This window comes from Coffea eugenioides, chromosome 3, assembly GCF_003713205.1.
Source record: "Coffea eugenioides isolate CCC68of chromosome 3, Ceug_1.0, whole genome shotgun sequence".
In the NCBI taxonomy this organism is placed as follows: domain Eukaryota; kingdom Viridiplantae; phylum Streptophyta; class Magnoliopsida; order Gentianales; family Rubiaceae; genus Coffea; species Coffea eugenioides.
Genome location: NC_040037.1, coordinates 32,204 through 45,920, shown reverse-complemented (window position 1 = coordinate 45,920; position 13,717 = coordinate 32,204). Strand labels below are relative to the sequence as shown.

The following is a 13,717-nucleotide window of genomic DNA, read 5'->3' as shown; positions in this document are numbered from 1 at the left end:
AAAATTTTTTTCCCAAAAGCCAAACCTTACACCACCTTGAAGCAATCAAATACTAAATTTCTTTTTTTTTTTTTAAATTCACATAAAGAGAGTTGAGAAATGACTGAGGGGGATAGAGGGCTTCCAACCATGGAAGACGTGATGGTGGAAGCCCTTCTATCTAATGAACGGGAGGCTCAGATTTAAGCTGCCAGAGAACTTGGTAAACTTGCAACCAAACTAACACAGAAGTTAGCATCAGTTAAAATTTGCAGTTTTTGAAGTTGCATCCGAAGGCATTGGCTGTAGAATTGTTCCCCATCTAATTTTGTTGTGATTTTGCAGAAACAAGATCTGAATTGCAAATTCTGGTGCCATACCAGTATTGTTGGAGATCATTCAATGCCAAAAAAAGTCATTGATTGACCTTGCAGCAGCAACCCTCTTGGTTCTTTCTTTTTGCTCCGCTAATAAGCTAGCAGTCACGGCATCTGGGGCTATCCCAATCCTGGTTAGATCCCTGAATTCCCAATTGGCAGAAAAACGCGTTTCCAGAATCTAAGCGTGCAGGCTAAGCTCGATATCATATCCATATTTCACAATCTCTCCACCCATCCTCAGATAATCCCATCTATTGTTTTGGGGTGGGGGAGGAGGCGGTGGTGGAAATGGAGGAGGCGGTGGTTGGGGAAATGGGAGTGGAAATCGTCAACACCAGTCTCAGGAACCTCCTGAAACTTTGACTTGGACCTGCCGAAATCCATAGGCCCGCCGAGACCACCAGGCCCACCGGGTCCTCCCTGAGCCCGCCGGAAAAGGAAGAACAAGCCAGCAAAAGCGAGAAATGGGAAAAGCAAATTCCCAATAAAATTAAACAGACCATTGCCAGAATCACCCTCAGAAACTGAAATGTCAACTCCGTTCATTGCCAAAATGTCAATCAAGTCGGGGTCATTAGGCACAATTACAGTAGCTCTGCGGCCATCCACGGCGGTGAGCTGAAGGGCACTACCGTCTTTGCCGAACCTTACCCTCTCCACTTTACCCTTCTTGACAGCATTCAAGAATTCACTGTACCGCCACTGGGACCCCTCTGGGAGGTCAGTAGAGGGCTGAGCTTGGGGCTGTGAGGCATTCAAGATCAGATTTTGGGAAAAGGGAGATGGGTTTGAAGGACTGGGTTGTGGGGCTTCGGCTTGAATTACCGGAGGCAGAGTTGGCGGGGCAGTGTTATCCACGGCTAAAGCTCGTGGGTTGATTGAGGAAAATAGTAGAGCAGCTAGTGTGGCTTTTGATGGAATATCCTTCAAGGATTGTGAAATACTATTGGATTTTTTCCCTCCAAGGATTGATTGGGGAACTAGAAATTTTCTGGGCAAAGATTTAGTTGTTTTTGGGGTCGGAGGTGAGAGGAAGATTTGAGTACCCAAGAAGTTGGAGGCTGTGGAAGAAGCCATAGGGGAAGTTCAATTGGTTGAATCAGACGCAGTTGAGGCTTACTACTCCTCTATGCTGGCAGTTTTCAGTGTAAAGTTCGAGTCTTTCTTTTTGTGAGCTTGGGGAGTTTCAGGTAAGCAAGTTGTGGAAGTAAATGGCAATCAGGTTGCGCACTATGGAGGTAGTGGAGGAGGAGGGGGTGGCGGCGGCGATGGTGGCGGTGGCAGTGGATGTGGAATTGGAGGCGGTGGAAGTGGTAGTGGAAGGAGGAAAAGGAGAGGAAACATACATGCGGTAGAAGAAGAGGTAGTGGTGGCGGAGGTGCTGACAGTGGTGGTGGTGGCTGAAATGGTGGAGGCCATGGTTGGGGAAGTGGGAGTGGTGGTAGTGGTGGTGGCGGCGGCGGTAATGGAGGAGGAGGAGGTAGTGGTGGTGGAGGGGGTGAAGGAGAAGGTTGGGGATGGGGAGGTGGAGGTGGAGGTGGAGGAGGAAGAAACCAAGGTGGGTGTTGGGGATGGGGATGTGGTGGAAATTATCCTCCACCAAGTAAATGAGCCCTAAAACTGGATTTGGCATTTGCAAGCGCCTAAGAAATCCAGAGATTGGGAAAAAAATTTTGGGGTTGCGAAAAGGCAGAGGGAAGAAGGAGAAGAATGTTGGTTTTCATCCGTTGCAATAATTTTTGTTCCGTCAAAAAAAGGCTCCATTCGGTTTAACCCATTTTTTGTTGGGTTTTCAGTTGGGTCTAACGCCAATTTCTCTATTTCCCGTCATTTGTCTTTAATTGGCCAAAATTACATAACTTTGAGGATGAAATGTGTTTTGGTGAAACTTTGAGGATGAAATTGGTCAACAGTCCAAACTTTGAGGATGAAAAGTGCATTTTTCCCCGGGCAGGTGTGTGCCTCCGACACAACTACGAGTCTCGCAGTTTTTCCCCATTTGAAAAAAAACAAGAAAAAAAAAAGATTTCGTTCACTTCTCTGACACTGGTATCGAGCAGGCAGGGTTAGTTGGGAAGTTCGTGAACTAGAAGAGAAGGACTTGTGCCTAATTCGGACCTTGGGGTACAAGAGGAGGGAGGGAGACTCTAATTTGTACCTTCTTCACTCTTCTCTAGGACTTGGTTTTAAGATTAATTGTAATTTGTGCCCCTTAACTATCATGTATTTGTGATTGTACTCTAAATCATATATATGTTGTAATCGTATACATGCCTTATACTATTAAATGCCCTAGGAAGAAATTGGGGTCTATTGCAAACAAGAGATTGTGTGAATTTACCTTTATACCCTAATTATAATTGAGAAACCTAATGAACCAATGTTACAAAAGCAAAAAATGTTCCTTGTGAACAAATTGAGGAACTAATTAAACTAATTATTTACTAATTAAACTAATTGAGTAACTAATTAAACTACCTGTGAATTTTAGCATCTTCAGAGTTCTAGCATTTTTAACCATTATATGCATAGTTAAGCAACGACACCAATTGAGGAAGAAGATGGCGCCATGAATTGGTGCCAATTCTGATTGACAGCTCTTGAGATGACAATGTTGTAGTTTACTATCTCCATAGATAGCGGTGGAAAAAAAATGAACCATAGAATGAACGATACATTAGGGAAGAAGTTGTCGGTTTTGCTTAGTTGATGAGAGTTAAAGCATCCATAAGAGAAGAAGCACAATATGCGATAGAACGCAAGTACAATCTGAGCATCTTGTTCATAAAATTTGCAAGAATCACTGTTGTACAGGTAAATAATCCTTGATGTTGTCACTTTAAGACACAAAATTTTCATAATACTTTTTTAAGACAAAAGGTCCCAAAGGGGAGGTTGACTAGCGTTGGCCGTTGTTTGGTTGCAAATTATGAACGAATAATTACTAAATAAATTGGAGAAATTGATAAAATGCCAAATATGACTTTAGTGAATGGATGATGTACCATCATTTGAATATACTATTGATGATTAATGGCATATGAATGGATGATGTATCATCACTTTAAGACTTTAAGAATGGATGTTGTATTGGTCATTGTTTGTAGGAGAGATTTATATGTCAAAATTTTTCCTTTATAAGCTATTGTAAGAACCTACATATATAGCTATTTAACTAGCTGTTACTTTCAACTAATGTTTCGAGTGTTGTTGGTGAACTAAAATGATTTGCACTTGCACCCCCTGAAGTTTTTTGATTCTTAATAGTTTTGTGGTGTTTTGTCTTTCCTTTGCTAATACTATTTGGCAAGTAGCACGAAGGACAAATATGGTATAAATTTCTCATCTCATTCCTTAAAACAAGTTTTTAATGGCACTTTTTCTAACCTGGACTGAATATACAACAGAATCCTTAAGTTTAAGGGTGATCAGTGCTATTTCTTAAATCATTAGGAAGGTGAGTGTTAGTGTTAGAAACATCAAGGGAGGTTTCCACAAATTTTCCTAGAACCAATTGTAACTTTTTAACTTTAATGGCTAATGACCAAGAGCGTTTTAGTAAATTAAACTAGTAGATGATGGTTATCATCTACATGTCCTTGACATTTGGATAGCTCAAAAAGGATTAGATTTTTCTTGTCCTTTATTCGTTTCCTCCTTTTTCAAAATTCGGAATGTCATCCTACTTCCCTTATTAATTCCTTATTTTCTCATAAAATAAGTTCTTTCAAAAAAGATGTTAATTTTGCACTTTATTTAGTCGTGATGTCTAATTTTAGATGCTAAATATTTTTCCCTTTTCAATGCTTGTTTTCATGTATTCTTTTACAATACTCTATAATCATTTACATGTTTAATGACTTTTTATTTTTTACTGCCCACATCTGTGCAGCAGAGGTTTTATTTATTTTTTTTCACCTTTTTTTATTGATACGTCTCAATTATTGGGTTGCAATTTTATATATTTTCTTTTTTAGTTAACCACAAGAAAAACTATACAATTAAAACAAAAAAAAAAATATTGTGAAAACTTTTTACTTTTGTCTTGATTTTGACCGAAGGAATTGAATCAATGGTTTGTTTGGATAGTGAACAAATTCTAAATAATATTTTGCTTGCATCATAAACACATTTTTTAACCCACCTTTTTATATTCCCAACCACCTTTTTATCTCACATACATCACATCACAAAAAGTACTACATTAATTATTCCAAATAAAATTTCAAATAATACCCTATCCTTATGTTATTTTAGTAAGTCGACTTACCTCACAAAAAAGGCTGTGCACCCAAATATTTGGGCATTGATGTTCAAGCACTGTGTATGAAATCCATTCTTGGCAAGTATTGGCTGGTTCGGTCATATTGATCGGCATCCAAGGAGCTAAAATGGTTCAACCGAAAGATGAGCGGGAATTCGCAACTGACTTAAAGACTTTTTGGGGGAAAATGCAATTAGTCCACAAGACGAGGGACGGCAAAATACTCGGTTCTGACCGGACTCGTGCCTTTTCTTTCCTTCCGCTGTGAAACTCGCAAAATTAGTTACTGCAAGCGGAAGCGGGAAGCTGCTACCGGCATTAAAAACAGTAGGTGAGAACATGCCTAACGCAGTACTATGTATTACTAGTTAGTTATCAATTATCAACGCCTCTTTACTCCTTCCCGAATAGCGGAAAAGGACGCACATCATCATCGTTGTCCTGTCATCTGGGTACTTTCAACTTTGAATTGACCATGCTAAGCAGAGCAGAAAAGACACGCCCCGGAAATTTCATCTTTACAAGCTACAATTTCAGTGGCCCTGACCTTTTTCTTGCATACGCATGTCATGTACCCACGTCTCTCCTGCGAAATTGTCTAGTAATTTCCTTGACTGGACCCATTCGATGAAGTTCAATTTAATGTCGCACCCTCGAATCTAGTGGCGCCACCAATTTATATGTATCCGTCGTTGACGACTATGCCATCTTATAACCCCCGAGCCTCCTACAGAGTTGAATTCGTGCCTCTCAGATGCCTTCTTCCTGTATCCTTTGTTGAGCTCGACATCTTCCCACTGTACTTGAGGTAAAGCTCATCAATCTCTTTGATGGATTCTAAAAGTTCCTGTATTCTACCTCTTGTCAATCGTTATATTTGTATGACATAATATCCTTCTACGCCAACAACCCATGTAATTGTTCTTCTCAACACCATATATGTAATCGTATTGGTCTCGTTCGGCGTAATGGTGTTGAATGCGGAGATAATTTTGGGCAAGACTCTAAGAGTGCCTAAATAGCTGACCACAGCCTTGTAAATGGCCTTTCTTTCAAGAAGCACAAGAGCTCATCGAGTGTCTAGAAACTCTTACCTATCTCATATTAGAACCATTATGTGACTGTGGCAGGCAATCAGACCATCATGCTGCTAAACCTACTGGTGCTAGCATTTCTACTTTTTGGAGCCGGCAACCTTGCTTTCAACCTTCCGTCTGATGGGATACTGAGGATCGCTCTCAAGAAGCGGCCTTTGAATCTTAACAACATCCATGCGGCAACAATCTATGCCGGACACTTGGGAAACTTCACTGGCCACGTGGAATCCCTAGAACGAAATGTTGTGTATCTGAAGAACTACTTGGATATGCAGTATTATGGTGAGATTAGTCTCGGTACACCACCACAACATTTTGATGTTGTCTTTGATACTGGCAGTGCTAATCTTTGGGTCCCATCTTCAAAATGCTTCTTTTCTGTAAGTCATGTCAATGTAAAATTTGAAATACTCATTCCACCCCTAAAACAACATCACGAAGCATTATTTGTTTCAGGTTGCATGCTATGTACACTCCAAGTATAGGTCAAGGCAATCCAGCACATATACAGAAATTGGTAAATAAAATGTGCTACTCTGAACCACTCTTTTATGTATGCAAGTACTATGTGCTTTTGTACAAATTTGGCTCTTATGCATGAGGTTTCTGGTGTAGGAAAATCTTGCAAAATCCCTTATGGCTCGGGATCCATCTATGGATTCTTTAGCAGAGATAATGCAGGACTTGGAGGTATCACAATTAAGGAGCAGGTGCAAGATAGCTTGTTTTCCAGATAATGTTTCTGTGGCTTTTTGGTTTGATTGAAATTTTGGATTCTGAAAGCTATAGTTCCTTAGGTGTTCACTGAGGCAACATGGGAAGGACTGTTCACGTTCTTAGTTGCACAATTTGATGGGATACTTGGACTTGGATTTCAGGACATTGCTATTGGACGTGTAACTCCAATTTGGTATACTATGCTTGATATATTCATTAAACTTTTTTTTTTTGGGGGTAGAGCTTCCGGATGTGTACGATTCTGTCTTTAGAGGTAAGTTTGACATTTAGTTATTCCAGTAATGTTGTATGCATTATTCCACGCTGCCTAGCTAATAGACTCTGTTTAGTCACGTATATAATTTACACTCAATTTACCATTTAGAACCCCTTGTATTTAGACATTTTCTTGATTTGAATTCACTTTCATACTAAATTAAAATCTGAAACCCGTCTTCATTAGAATGCCAGACTTTCATAATGAATCAACACCTAAGACCTATCGGCCAGTGCTCATCGGCACATGCTACCAGAAACCATGTTTAGTATAGGGTAAATTACGTATGATTCTACTGAAGTTTTGCATAATGTTAGATGAACCACCTAAAGTTTAAAAACAGCCACACAGTCCCCCTATGATTCTATGTAAAGTGAAAAAAATGGACGGAATGCATAATTAGTTATAGTGATTAGACCACACACGCTCTAAAAATGCTTGTGATAAGATTATAATATTCACTTAACCCCTATAATTTGTATAAATATCCAATTTACCCCCTGTAATTTTTGCATTTATCCACATAATCTCACTACGATTTTGTACAAGATGGTTGAGTTGTCATTTGATTTAGAATTTAAGTAAGGGCAATTTCTAGTTTACATGAAATCATAGGAGGGGAAAACATTAGGGGGATTATGTGGCAATAAATGAAACCATAGAGGGGTTATTAGTAATTTACCCTTTATTTTATTTTAATCTCAATTTGGCACTCTTTGCATAGCAGGATGGCTGCATATACTAATAAGATGATGAAATACAAAATTATAGAAGTCGAATGATGGCCATCAAACTAGACCTGACCAGCCAAGACCACCCCATTTTATGCTGGGAAATTCATAAAATTCTGGTCATCCTGCAAAATAGTTTTAAGCTGCAGAAGGAAAGGATATGCCAACATGAATATGTAGTAAAGTTATTGAACCCGCAACTGATGCTCTTTATTGATACGTCTATGTAACTTTTGGTTATTCGTGACGTCTTCTTATTCAGCATAAGCATTGTAAAATCGTATTTTGTTTTGCTAAGCATTGACGTATCAAACATTATAGCAATAAATAAAGTAGATGAGCAGGAGGAATATACACGACAAGACATTTGGCTTTCCAGTTGAAACTAATTGAAAAAAGAAAAAAGACAAACAAACATGTTTGATAGTTTCATGCTTGATAATTTCATGTTTCATGTCAAACAAACATGTTTGACAATTTCATATACTCGGTAAAGACTAGAGAGACTCTTGATTGTGTAAAGGCAATTCAATATTTGAGCCAGATGTGTTTTTTCTTTGTTTGATAGGTAACAATTAGAGGTGTCAAAATGGGTGACTTGGGCGGGTTTGGGTTGCTTAAAATGGGTAATGGATATAAGTGAATCAACTCATTTATACCCATTTAATTAGATGGGTATAAATGGGTAAGTCAAAAAATGAATTGAATAACCCAATTACCCATTTATAACCCATTTATTTTAACTTTTTGTAAACTCATTTAAATTCATTTTTGCAAACTAAGTTATTAATTTATACCGCTATTTGTACCCATTATTAGTTTTAAATATTTACTTATAATGCTCAATAAGCCTAATTACCAATTTTTTTCCATTGATACTCTATGTCGTAAAATTACATATTATTTAATAATTGAATAATAAGAATATAAAAATTTGAACTAAGTACTATAAAAGTTAATATTAAAACTTAATCCAAAAATTTTGAACCCCTAACATTTTTTTCATAGATAAATTTAAAATTTTATTTTAGAAAGATAAGAAAAGAGGTTAAAACTTATCATAAATTGGTAATGCTAAAAAATGAGCAAGTTAACAAACTATGAGAAAATAAAATAATAAGATAAACCAACAAATAATAATAATAATGAAACAAAAGTAGTTAACATCATGACAAAATGAAAAATCTGAAAAAAAAAATGGATGGGGGAAGAGAATTCTAAATAGGTTATTGGGTTTGATGGGTTATCCAATAATACCCATTTAATAAATGGGTATTATTGGGTAACCCATTTATACCCATATACAAAAATTTAAGATACCCATACCCATACCCATCTATTCATGGACGAGTATGGATAAATTTAGTTAAGTGGGTTGGTTTGCCACCTATAGTAATAATATCTTCGTACGTTCACATATATTTATGTGTCACATACTCTTCCCTTACGTTTTGTGCCTACAGAACAAAATGAAATTTTAGATGTAAAACCAAAAGGAGACCACCTTACTTGGGAGGATATACAGAAGATGAAGTACTCTTGGAGTGTTGCTAGTGAAGTCTTGAGGATATCGACGCCAGGGTTTGGCGGGTTTAGAGAGGCTATCACTGATTTCACCTATGAAGGGTTCACAGTACCAAAAGGCTCCAAGGTAAACTCGATTAATTATACCTCTTGGAGTTTGTTCCACATTCGGATCTATGTAGCACAAATTTTGATGATTACACTTTACTTCAACAGATTTTCTGGACTTTTGACGCCACACACAAGAATCCAAAATACTTTCCTGATCCTGAGAAGTTTGAGCCATCAAGGTTTCAAGGAAACGGTCCAGCACCTTATGCATTTGTGCCATTCGGGGGAGGACCACGCATGTGTCCTGGAAATGAGTATGCTCGGGTGGTGATACTTGTTTTCATGCACAATGTGGTGACAAAGTTTAGATGGGAGAAATTGATTCCGGGCGAGAATATGATATATTATCCTGCTCCCAGGCCAGCTCGAGGGCTTCCAGTCATTCTACATCCTAACAAGCCTTGAATTCTCCTATTCATTTTTGGTTCTTTGTTAATACTTAATGGAGCTACACTGCAATCTTCCTGTCCTGTAAGTCAAATAATGCAGGAAGTGTTTGGTTTATATTCCGAAATCAAAATCAGAATCATATATAAATCATTGCTATATAAAAAGTATCATGAGTTTTGCTACTTTGGAGTGTAAGTATAAGTATCATTGTGATCTTAATTTTTGTTATTCCAATTATGCCCTTATTAATTAATGACTGAAGTTTCATATTATGCTCTTTTAAATTTATTATGATGATTAAAATTCATTATATCACATCTATTAATTTCGAAGAAAATAATGGTTCAGCATTATTATTACTACATAACAAGTACCATGAATAGGCTTCTCCGAACCATTGGTCCAACCCAATGGTTAGCAAATAATTAATTTTTGCTAACCCTGCGAATTTAGGTCATCCAACTCGAGAAGAAAAATAAAAAATTGTTCACATATCTAATTAAAAATCAAACATTTTCAGTGGCATTATCCTAATTTATTTGTCATAAAAAATGAAAAAAACAAAAGAAGTAACTAGAAATATTGATATATATATATATATATTTATATAGTATGACAAGGTTGTGTTCGGTTGGTGCAACGTTTATCTTTACTGGTCTGGGTAGGGGTGGCAATTCGGGTCCAAATCAGGTTGGCGGGTCGGGTTCGGGTCAACCCGCCAGAAAATCTGTTGACCCGAACCCGACCCGCCAACCCGTGACGGGTCAGGTATGCTGACCCGAACCCGAAAATTTCAGGTTGACGGGTTGGCGGGTCGACCCGAAATGACCCGAAACTTAATTTTAATTTATTAATTTATCACTGTAATTTCTAATAAAATCAATTTCTCACAAAACTAATTACATAATCAAGTAATAAAAATTTAAATAAGTAATTCCAAACCAAATCTAAAATAAATAAAACACCGTAAAAGTGTTTTATCTCAAACAAAATATAAAATAAATTAAAACAGTATAAAAGTAAAAAATAATATAATATATTATTTGTCCAAATATAATAATTTCAACTTCACACAAATTAAATAAATTCATTTATGATTAAGTAATTAATGCCTTTGAAAAAAAGAATAACTTAGGTTAGTTAGATAAAAATATTTTTATATTTATTAAATTATTTTTAATTCGTAAACGGGTCATATCGGGTCATATCAGGTCACCACGGGTTGACCCGAAATCGACCTGTTTTCTTTTCGGGTTCATCGGGTCCAACCCGATTCTGACCCGAATTTCCAAAACCTCAACCCAAACCTATTAATTTCGTGTTAGGTTCGTATCGTGTTTTCGGATCATGTCGAAAATTGCCACCCCTAGATCTGGGTATGATGCGGTTCAAAGTCGAGTTAAATATGAATTATTGTTTGTGGCCCGTGGCACGTGACTATTTGTTGTTTAGCCTTGTTGCTTTCATTGTCCTAGATTCCTGGTCCCATGTTTTAAGACAAAGTGGTCCTGGATTGTACACGTCGTTGTAGTTAAATACTCCTATGAATTATTATTATTTGGGGTCCACGGCGTGGATACGGGGCAGGAGCGGTCGTCAGGCCGACCGCTCCTGAACGGTCTCCTCACAAGACCCAAATGTGAGGCGAGAAATATTCCACGTCAGGAAGCCTTCAACAGGTCCCAAAAACGATGTCGTTTCAAAAAAAAATGTTTAGCCAAAACGGGAACATGACGGACCAAACGGAAGAGTTTCAATTTTGAAAATCAAGTTGAAAATTTGAATCAGCCGCACAAAACAAAATCGAGGGAAGAGAGGAGGCGTCCTACTGAAAGTAGCAATTGACAGAAAAGTGTGTGGAGAGAGCTGAGGTATGGTGTTGAGTGAATAAGGAAGAAAGCAAACAGAAAAGTGGAGAGCCGCACAAAACAAAACTAAGGGAAGAGACGAAGCGTCCTGCTGAAGGTATCAAATTGACAGAAAAATGGGTGGAGCGAGCCGAGGTATGGTGTTGAGTGAATAAGGAAGAAAGCAAACAGAAAAGTAGAGAGCCGCACAAAACAAAACTGAGGGAAGAGAAGAGGCGTCTTGCTGAAGGTAGCAATTGACAGAAAAGTGGGTGGAGAGAGCTGGGGTATGATGTTGAGTGAATAAGGAAGAAAGCAAACAGTGCAGTGAGAGTGTTGTATGCATTTTGAAGCTGGGTATGAGAGTATTGTATCCATTTTGAATGTGTGTAAGGAAGGCGGCAAGGTAGAAGCAAACAGAGGAAATTCATCATCTCACGAATCCAGATTTTGTCGTGCAATTTAATAGCAGAAGCAACTGCGCTCTCCGAATTTGGTGAAACATAAAGCATATGGTTAAGACCAAGGTAACGTGACTGAATATAGTGTGTTAAATGAGTAATATGTAGTTGGTCCATGCTCATCATGCAATCTTAGTTTGTCTCTCTCCTGACCATGCAGTGTGTATAAAATGGAGGCGTAGAGTTGATTGAGGTGAAGCAGAGGAAAAGACATATATGTAAATAATAAAAGAATATACCTGGTGTTGTAAGTTAATTACATGATGTAAGAAATATATTACAATGAGTAGAAAATGTTTGTTTGGTCCTCAAAATATAGAAATAGTAGAAAATGCGCAGTTGGCTTAAGCGGTTATCATTAACGAATGACATAAGGTCCAGCAAACTAAAGAACTTAGAATCTAAATATAATCAGTAGAGTGGATGTACATACAGTTAAAATAGACTTACATCGTGTGACCAATACATTACAATCCGTATAACTTAGTATACATGGAGTTCTATTAGTACATAGATAATGTCGTTGTCTTAGAGTAAAAGTAAGGTGATGTGATTCATTAATCATATTGATAAGTATAATAATAGGATTTGGTATACTAGTAATATGTGATTCATAACACACTCTGAATGGTAATATATATTTATCTTGTCATTTATGTACATACAATTCATAAAATGTTACAAATTATGGTGTTTGATGCATAATTGGTAGGAGCAAAAGTAATGGATTGCAACAAATTGACAGAAAATAAGATCCCTGAGTTAGGAATGGAGTTCTGACAGGAGCCGAACCTGTGCAATAATAAATACCTGCTCAAATAAAATACAAATTCTGTATATAGAGATAAGCAGGGTCGAATCCACAGGGACTGGGGATAATTTAATTTCTTCTCAAGTTCCAGATATGGGGGGTTTTTGAAAATGAGAGTAACTAAATTACTTGGAATAAATTAAAATAAAAATAAAGTAACTACAACTCAAATAACTAATTATCACAATAACAATAAAAATGGATGAACTCTAGCCAAGAGACAACTTCGGAGATGGTTCACTCAATTCGATCACAGATGCAAGGATTATTCCAGTTACTATCTGATAAATTAGTTATAGTTGTCATACACGCGATAAACAACCAACTCTTCCTCAATTTGTCGATAGCCAAGGTACGACCGTTGACTATTTCTCTAATCAGGAAATAACCCTAGGTACGACCGTAGAAGTTCAATTCCCTAATTGCATGAATAATTAGAAGAGCCTAATTCTAACCAATCAACACGCTACGAGGGTCTCTTTAAGTTAGCCTGTCTATCTCCCTGACACAAACCCAATCATGCCAGTTGCCACCAGTTTAGAATAATTAAACAATTACGGATTTAACTATCCTAATTGGCTTCAGGTTATTGAATTAATCTAGAATCCGGGCCCTGGATAATCGAATAATAAAACAACCATATGAACATAAAGCAGAAGATAGACAAATACCAGTGAATAATGGAAATAAATAAAAACTAATTCGATCTCACAAATTTAGTTGAACCAAGTCCTCCGTTGTTCTTGATTAGACAAACTTAGCCACGTCTCATGAGAAAATCTTCAAGTAATTTCATTGAGGTCCAGGCCATCAAAAGAGCCAAGAAAGAAACAAAACTAAACTATGCTAAAAAGCTCTACTAAAACTCTCCCTTCAGCCTTTCTTATATAGCCAAAAGGATACATGACACAAGGCTTTCCTTTATCCCGTGGTCCCCGCACGAATTGAGAGTCCAATTCCAATTTACAAGCCTTGTACGTTTCTTTCTCATTTTAAAGTCCAAAAGGAATGATGACTCCAAATGCTCTTATCCCGTGGTCCCCGCCGAGATTGAGAGTCAAACAAACTCAAAAGAAAAGCCTGCCGAATTACTCCTTGTTTCCTAATGTTCCTAGGACTCCTTGTACC

General features: G+C 37.5%; 4 protein-coding genes across 4 annotated transcripts; 3 read left to right on the top strand and 1 right to left on the bottom strand.

Moving 5' to 3' along the window:
- Positions 1–596: 596 nt before the first annotated feature.
- On the bottom strand, positions 597–1,436 carry LOC113764882 (ATP-dependent zinc metalloprotease FTSH, chloroplastic-like). Its single transcript, XM_027308924.1, has one exon. The coding sequence runs from the start codon at positions 1,434–1,436 to the stop codon at positions 597–599; it is 840 nt and encodes a 279-aa protein (XP_027164725.1).
- Positions 1,437–1,488: 52 nt separating this feature from the next.
- Positions 1,489–1,977, top strand: LOC113764880. The gene is made up of 2 exons (XM_027308921.1): positions 1,489–1,506; positions 1,582–1,977. Exons 1-2 carry the CDS (start codon positions 1,489–1,491, stop codon positions 1,975–1,977), a joined length of 414 nt encoding a protein of 137 aa, XP_027164722.1.
- Positions 1,978–5,093: 3,116 nt separating this feature from the next.
- Positions 5,094–6,709, top strand: LOC113764879 (aspartic proteinase A2-like). The gene is made up of 5 exons (XM_027308920.1): positions 5,094–5,431; positions 5,754–6,100; positions 6,177–6,237; positions 6,336–6,430; positions 6,518–6,709. The coding sequence occupies exons 2-5, from the start codon at positions 5,768–5,770 to the stop codon at positions 6,707–6,709; spliced, it is 681 nt and encodes a 226-aa protein (XP_027164721.1). The 5' UTR covers positions 5,094–5,431; positions 5,754–5,767.
- Positions 6,710–8,940: 2,231 nt separating this feature from the next.
- On the top strand, positions 8,941–9,563 carry LOC113764535 (dammarenediol 12-hydroxylase-like). The gene is made up of 2 exons (XM_027308455.1): positions 8,941–9,096; positions 9,186–9,563. Exons 1-2 carry the CDS (start codon positions 8,974–8,976, stop codon positions 9,483–9,485), a joined length of 423 nt encoding a protein of 140 aa, XP_027164256.1. The 5' UTR covers positions 8,941–8,973; the 3' UTR covers positions 9,486–9,563.
- The last annotated feature ends 4,154 nt before the right edge of the window (positions 9,564–13,717 follow it).

Bases quoted from the DNA above. Each gene is read 5' to 3' on its own strand.
- LOC113764882 (XM_027308924.1), bottom strand. From the start codon at position 1,436: ATGGCTTCTTCCACAGCCTCCAACTTCTTGGGTACTCAAATCTTCCTC.
- LOC113764879 (XM_027308920.1), top strand. From the start codon at position 5,768: ATGCTGCTAAACCTACTGGTGCTAGCATTTCTACTTTTTGGAGCCGGC. The intron at 6,101-6,176 runs GTAAGTCATGTC...TATTTGTTTCAG, and splicing joins CTTCAAAATGCTTCTTTTCT to GTTGCATGCTATGTACACTC. The intron at 6,431-6,517 runs GTGCAAGATAGC...ATAGTTCCTTAG, and splicing joins GTATCACAATTAAGGAGCAG to GTGTTCACTGAGGCAACATG.
- LOC113764535 (XM_027308455.1), top strand. From the start codon at position 8,974: ATGAAGTACTCTTGGAGTGTTGCTAGTGAAGTCTTGAGGATATCGACG. The intron at 9,097-9,185 runs GTAAACTCGATT...TTACTTCAACAG, and splicing joins CAGTACCAAAAGGCTCCAAG to ATTTTCTGGACTTTTGACGC.